The following is a 7500-nucleotide window of genomic DNA, read 5'->3' on the forward strand; positions in this document are numbered from 1 at the left end:
TTCTAGGTTCAGAGACTAGTAATTTGAGTTATGGTACCTACAGGGAATGAGAAAAGCGGTCCCTCAAAGTATTTTTTTATCTGGACTGTGTGAAAGTTACATAAGCAGCTTTTAGTTATATATTACCATATGATGAATGTATCGGTATATATATATGTACTGAGACATCGCATATATATTGATAGTATACTTGTAAACATACGCTTTTAGGATACATTCGCAACATATATGCGCATATATAAGACACAAACATCCCTCTGACCTGACAATGGCCACTTAAAGTTTGATTTCTCGTTTTATCTCCTAGACGCGAAACGCACACGTGGGTCATTTTGCGAACGGGAGATAGAATCTAAAACCGGGTCACAGTCATGTCAGCGAACGTGACCTGCGTTCGAAAGAGTGGACGGACGAAGAGAAAAGAAGTGAGACTTCCTTGCCCAACAGTCTTCTTTCATAAATTTGCCGCGACATTTATGACATGCACGGATATATAACCGTCCCACGTCACTTCCTCTTGCTATTCTCTTCCTCTTCCTCTTCCTATAGCTATTCTCTTCCTCTTCCTCTTCCTATAGCTATTCTCCTACACTATGCATAAATAAACGGAAAAAACCATATCCGTAGACATTTCTCTCTCTCTCTCCGCACGACCCTCCACACCCACTACAATCGAGACCCATAATACAAACAGCGCATAAATGATAATACAAATAGATAATACAATAAATAAATACAATAAATAAATACAATAATACAATAAATAAATACACCCACTACAATCGAGACCCATAATACAAACAGCGCATAAATAGTAATACAAATAGATAATACAATAAATAAATACAATAAATAAATACAATAATACAATAAATAAATACACCCACTACAAACGAGACCCATAATACAAACAGCGCATAAATAATAATAAATAAATAAATAATAATAATAAATAAATAAATAATAATAAATAAATAAAACAAACAGCGCATAAATAATAATCCAAATAGATAATACAATAAATAAATACAATACAATAAGTAAATAATACAAACAGCGCATAAACATTACTCTATGATAAAGGAAAGGCAGCCAGGAACTAGGCCACGTGTATATGGAGCGAAGGCGCCCCTTTCTACGGCTTTCCCGGGGCGGCTCAAGGGCGGTGATGCCGTGATAAGAGATCTCGATGGAAAGGGGAAAAAAAAAGTGTGATTGGATGACGTGGGTTGTCGTGTTGGGTTGACGTTGGGTTGTGGTCGTGGATGCTCCGCTTAATCCCCTTGAATATTCTCTAAGATAATGGTAGTGCCTTAGTCACTTTCGTGTATGATAATAAATCCCATATTTAGTTTTTTTTGTTTCTTTTGCTTCTGCTTTGTAAGAAATCCTCTTCTTGATAATAATCCCCTTTCGTTCGACCTTCATTAAAGTTATTCTCTATAAAAAAAATCCCCCTTTGAATCCCTTCCATATTAGTAATTCCTTTCAGATTCCTTTTATAAGATTCTATTAAATCCATTCCTTGATCACAATCCCATCTCAAACTTCTAATATAACAATAACTTCCTCTCAGACCCACATCTGAAGAATAATCCCTTGGTAATCCAGCCATAACGGTAATCCAGCCAAAGTAGTAATCCCCTTCATAACAGAGATCCCTCGTAAAATGAACAATCCCTCCCTGGAATCCTCCCGAAGTAGCAATCCCTTTCACCGGAGATTCCCTCCTCCGAATCCCTTTCAGAGTAAGAATCCCCAGGCGCTCCCCTTCCGTCGACCATCGTCCATATCTCACCGTCGCCGCCGCCGCCGCCGCCGCGCCCTCCCGTCCATCAGCAGCCGACGGCCGCGACGCCCCCGCCCGCCACACGCCCCTTGTTACTGCTTCTCTAAATCCCCTGTTGCCACTCGTTCATGTAAATTACCGGCGATGCATCAAATATAATAATGATAAATACGAGAACGACGCGGCCGTTCCAGTGTTCTAATTGCTGCTGAAAAATTGCGACTGACAGTAGATAAATCGTCAGGGTAAATAGCCTCCACGCATGCGGAGGAATTCGGTTTCACCTTTTTGTGCAACTTCTGAATCCGCGGCAAAAAGTAGTTCCGTGACGTCACTCTGTGGGGGTATAAATAGAGGAAGCGACGGGAAGGCGGGCATTCAAAGTCCATTCCCTCACTTGCAATGAACATGAAGGTGAGTTGGATGGCGGGAAGAGTAGCCGAGCTCGAGCTGATGAGCCTGCATTCTGGGAGTCTAGTTGGCTTTAACCTGAGGACCAGAAAATCAGGACACACACACATGTATATATACATACATATAAACACACACACATATATATGTGTGTGTGTGTGTGTGTGTGTGTGTTTACGGTTCGAGGAAAGGTTCATTCTCGAGCAGATGCTAATTTGCACTTGTGTTTTAAATGTATACACGGTAATTATTATACTTAAAACTGTAGGACAAATCTTTCGCTGTTATGGGGTTTATCAATCCAATATTTGGGGCTATTTATCTAACTCTGCTTCCTAATGCAATAGTTATCCATTTCTCATTATTTTTCTCTTATGATCTGACAGTTTGTCCTCCTGCTGGCCTGCGTGGCCCTCGCTGCCGCCGACTCGCGCCCCGCCTACTCCTACGACGCCCCCGTGAGTAGCCTCCGATGCCCTGGTGGTGTTCAGGGACATGAGACAGAATTTCCGAACCTGGGTTGTTATGGCGATGCAGTACATGCTACAAAAGTCTGATCTTTTGTTTCTTTCCAAAATAGTCGTCGGAGGAATCCGCTGAGGCCAAGTACGACTTCCAGTGGGCCGTGAAGGACGACTACTCCGGCAACGACTTCGGACACCAGGAGTCCCGCGACGGCGACGACACCCAGGGATCCTACTACGTGCAGCTCCCCGACGGCCGCCTGCAGAAGGTCACCTACTACGTGGACGGCGACTCCGGCTACGTGGCCGAGGTCAGCTACGAGGGCGAGGCTCGCTATGACTCCGCCGAGTCCCGCGAGGACGCCTACGCCCCGCCCAGACCCGTGTACGGCTGAGGACGTCTCTCCCTTCCCGCTCTCCCAGGAGGACGCTGCTCCTTCACCTCGATCTCCCAATGTGATGCTGATTCTTCATCTCACGAGCTGCCGTCTCGGAGGCTGATGCCCCTCCTTGGCTCCCTTGGCTGTGCAGGAACTCCCTCATGACAAACGCAATAGTTATGATTTGCATGTGCTGTATATACCGATCTCTCATATTTCGATAATTAATAAATTATTTTTGCAATAAACAGTGTTTTATGACCCATGTTAGGAAGGAAGCAAGGAAGAGTTTTTGAGCACACATACTTAAGAATATGTAATTCATGGATAAACACAAACGCACACATGTATTATGCGAGAATGTTCATACATAAATATACATATATGCATCTTTATATATATATATATATATATATATATATATATATATATATATATATATATATATATATATATATAATAAAATAAAATCACCTGAAGTCGGTTGTGTGTGTGTGTGTGCATATATATATATATATATATATATATATATATATATATATATATATATATATATATATATATATATATATATATATATATATATATATATTATATACATAAACATACATGCATATATACATACATACATACATATATATAATATATATATATATATATATATATATATATATATATATATATATATATATATATATATATATATATATATATATATATATATATGGATATGTGTATGTGTGTGAACACACACACATATATATATATTATATATATTATATATAAAAGTTCATATGTTTATATGTATATTTGAATATATATATACACACAAACTGTGTGTGTATACATACATACACTTATATGTATATACTTATACATATAAATATATATGTCTATATACAATATATATACATATACATATATGTATATATATATAAACACACACACACATACATATACGTACATGCATATATATATATATATATATATATATATATATATATATATATATATATATATATATATATATATTTATATATAATATATATACGTATACATATATGTATATATATACATATATATATATATATATATATATATATATATATATATATATATATATATATATATATATATATATATATATAAACACACATGTGTGCGTGTACGCACAACTATATATTCACAACTTTTGCTCTGAATGCAGGTATGCTAAGTGCTGGTATTAAAAATTATGTTTTCCTCAGATATCGAAGGTTCCAATGCTTGATAGGTGAATTAATATATCTGTGAATCTTGGAATGATTATATTATGTGTCCTGACTTTTGGCCGGAATGCAAAGAGAAAGAAGGATTGATGAAATGAAGCAACACCTTCTTAATTAAAGATAACCTTAGACTTGAATTAAGTTAGTAGAGAATATTACCTGTTTTTCTTATATATATTCCTAAAATTTACATTGTGATATGGCACCTGTTTATTATTATCATTCGTATATAAAATAAAAAGCTAATGATTAAGAATGTTTCTATGCCCTTTGTATAATTGGCACACATTCAGCAGAGGAATTAATTCAATCCACCCCACAAGCCTTACGACCGTTAAGTCATGCTACCCATATTCAAATTAGGTAAGTCAAACTTGGATTTTTGCCTGATGTCCTTTACACCAAAATCTTGGGTGTTGGCGACACTACTGGAGATTAATAGATTTATATAAGATTCAAGATAATTTCGCGGGAATTTTGGAAGGATTGTATGCTAATTACTATTATGATGAATTCCACGCCATAATGGTAACAGTATATTTCAATAACTTGTATGTGAAAGAATATAATAAGACATATATATATGTACTACATGAATGCATATAAATGTATCTATCTAATTTTGCACACACACATGGATATATATATGTATGCATATACTTAGATATATTGATAGAATGATGTTTAGTTTGAAAGAATTATATAAATTGATTGATAAATACATATAAATATACATATACATTCCCTACTTTGGCAGTTTATATATAAAACCGTTTGACTCTGTATAGATTTCTTTGATTTTTAAACATTTTGTTTACACATATTTACTGTTTATGAGTTAAATATCTCATTCACTATGAAGAAGAAGAAGAAGAAAAAAAGCTATGTAAATTTAGTGATTTCTGTGGTGGTTAGCCGTACAGACCACTCGACGTCAAGGATCCAGGTAGCTCATATTGAGGATTGGAAATGCGCGCTCTCTACTTGTATTCCTTCATTATATATATATATATATATATATATATATATATATATATATATATATACATACAAATATGTGTATATATACACATACATACATATATATATGTATATATACACATATACATATATATGTATATATATATATATATATATATATATATATATATATATATATATATATATATATATATGTGTGTGTGTGTGTGTGTGTGTGTGTGTGTGTGTGTGTGTGTGTGTGTGTGTGTGTGTGTGTGTATGTGTGTGTGTGTGTGTGTGTGTGTGTGTGTGCACATATGTATATATACATATACATATACACACTCACAAACACATATATGTATATTTATGATTGTACACACACACACACACACTCAATCGCGCGCGTGTGTGTATCTATCTATCTATATCTATATCTATATATATACATATAAAATACATATATGTATATATATTATGAACGTATGCACATATATACACACATACATATTTACATTTATGCGTATCCGTACACGCGAAAAATATGATCAATCAGATACAAAATTTGCCCTCTCAATTACAGTCATAATGACAGTCTTATTACCTTACAGCAAAATATTTTTGGTTCAAATTTAATTTAGAAAGTTGACAAAAAAGGATCTTGATATAAAATCAATATTGATATAAGTTAATATTCATATAATCATAGCACATTTCTGATTTTATATTACAAAACATAAAGTTGAATGAGGGCATGATACCCAGTGATAAATAGATATACCCAGATTTTATGATACTGACAAACGACGAGCGAGGCTATCACGCCCACTGATCTCAATAAACACAGACGAGACTCGAGCAGCATAATATGATGTAACAAGAGTAGTCAGCTGATTACGACACCCGCGTTGCATGTACTAGCGAGTGTTAGAAAGGTTTTAAACTCATTCTGTTCCTTAGATGAAAGGCAGTGCGCATTCCCCCTTTCAATTTTTTTTTTTTTTTTTTTTTTGGCGCGCTTCGGGAATCCGGTTGGAGACGGTAGTCCTGTGACGTCACTGCCCCGGGAGGTATAAATAGGAGGGGCCATCTTGATCGTCCTCATTCGCGTTCCAGTCGCTCGACCGCCATGAACGCCAAGGTAGTTCTGGGCGCTGGTTTCACTGCTGTTATCGGAGGCGTTCGCGTCAGAACCACCGTCGATAGTATCTTAACTATTAGTTTAAGTTGTTATCACTTCTGCTACTCTCATCGTGGTCGGGATTATTTCCTAGATTGTTGTTAGCATTGATATTATTGCAAAAAAACGAGTTTAGTAATAAAACGAACCACTGCCGAAGAGAGCAGAGGCATAATCCTTGCAAATTTCTCGAACAAAAATCCCAATAGGATTTCTCACCTGAAAAAAATATGTTTTTTACTCGAAACGTTCTGAACCTTCTGTTTTCTTCCTTAATATCGCATTCTCCTATAATTTCCACGCCATAATGGTAACAGTATATTTCAATAACTTGTATATTATCATTAAATTATATCTTATCATTGTTTTTGACCAATCAAATCTACGCCTTTAACAGATTTTTATCATGCTTAAAAATCCTTCCAACTCCAACAGGTCGTCCTCCTCCTCTCCCTCGTTGCCATGGTTACGGCCGACGCCCCTCCGGCCTACTCCTATGGCGCTCCGGTAGGTTGCCTTCGACGCCGCTGTGGGGGGGGGGGGGGGGGTCGCGATTGGGTGTATTACTCGGCACGTAAGTTGTTATAAGTTGATATCTATTTTTTTATTATTTTTTGTTTTATTTTATTTTACTTTTATTTTATTTTATTTTATTTTATTTCTTTATATTTATTCGATATCTATTATTTTTTTGTTTTGTTTTAATCATTCTTATTTCTGGCTATCCTTTTCTTGTTATCATTATTATGATCATTATCATTATTAAAAGTGCTACAATTATTATTATCACTATTGTACTCACTACTGTTAAATCTAATCTTTCTTTTCATTATTGAAATTTTGGTCCAGTCGTCGGAGGAATCCGCTGAGGCCAAGTACGACTTCCAGTGGGCCGTGAAGGACGACTACTCAGGCAACGACTTCGGACACCAGGAGTCCCGCGACGGCGACGACACTCAGGGGTCCTACTACGTGCAGCTCCCCGACGGCCGCCTGCAGAAGGTCACCTACTACGTGGACGGCGACTCCGGCTACGTGGCCGAGGTCA

General features: G+C 36.3%; 2 protein-coding genes across 4 annotated transcripts in view; both read left to right on the forward strand.

Moving 5' to 3' along the window:
- Positions 1 to 7500, forward strand: part of LOC113821117 (pro-resilin-like) — a 188699-nt gene that overhangs the window by 63869 nt on the left and 117330 nt on the right. Inside the window, exons 1-3 of one of the 3 annotated variants that reach the window (XM_027358006.2) lie at positions 6354 to 6413; positions 6888 to 6959; positions 7302 to 7500. The exon at positions 7302 to 7500 is cut by the window's right edge and continues 185 nt beyond it. The exons of 1 other annotated variant lie outside the window; for it this stretch is intronic. In XM_027358006.2, coding sequence (XP_027213807.1) covers positions 6402 to 6413; positions 6888 to 6959; positions 7302 to 7500 — 283 coding nt within the window. In that variant the 5' untranslated portion in view covers positions 6354 to 6401. Of the gene's footprint in view, positions 1 to 6353; positions 6414 to 6887; positions 6960 to 7301 lie in introns of those variants that run through there. One more of the 3 variants, XM_070116711.1, reaches the window with a different exon arrangement.
- Positions 2133 to 3292, forward strand: LOC113806854 (pro-resilin). The gene is made up of 3 exons (XM_027358005.2): positions 2133 to 2203; positions 2587 to 2658; positions 2781 to 3292. The coding sequence occupies exons 1-3, from the start codon at positions 2192 to 2194 to the stop codon at positions 3057 to 3059; spliced, it is 363 nt and encodes a 120-aa protein (XP_027213806.2). The 5' UTR covers positions 2133 to 2191; the 3' UTR covers positions 3060 to 3292.

The sequence above is a fragment of the Penaeus vannamei genome, chromosome 39 (assembly GCF_042767895.1).
Source record: "Penaeus vannamei isolate JL-2024 chromosome 39, ASM4276789v1, whole genome shotgun sequence".
Taxonomy (NCBI): Eukaryota; Metazoa; Arthropoda; class Malacostraca; order Decapoda; family Penaeidae; genus Penaeus; species Penaeus vannamei.

Excerpts from the sequence above, each read along its gene's own strand:
- LOC113806854 (XM_027358005.2), top strand. Across the intron at positions 2,659-2,780 it reads CCTACTCCTACGACGCCCCC|TCGTCGGAGGAATCCGCTGA; the intron begins GTGAGTAGCCTC and ends TTTCCAAAATAG.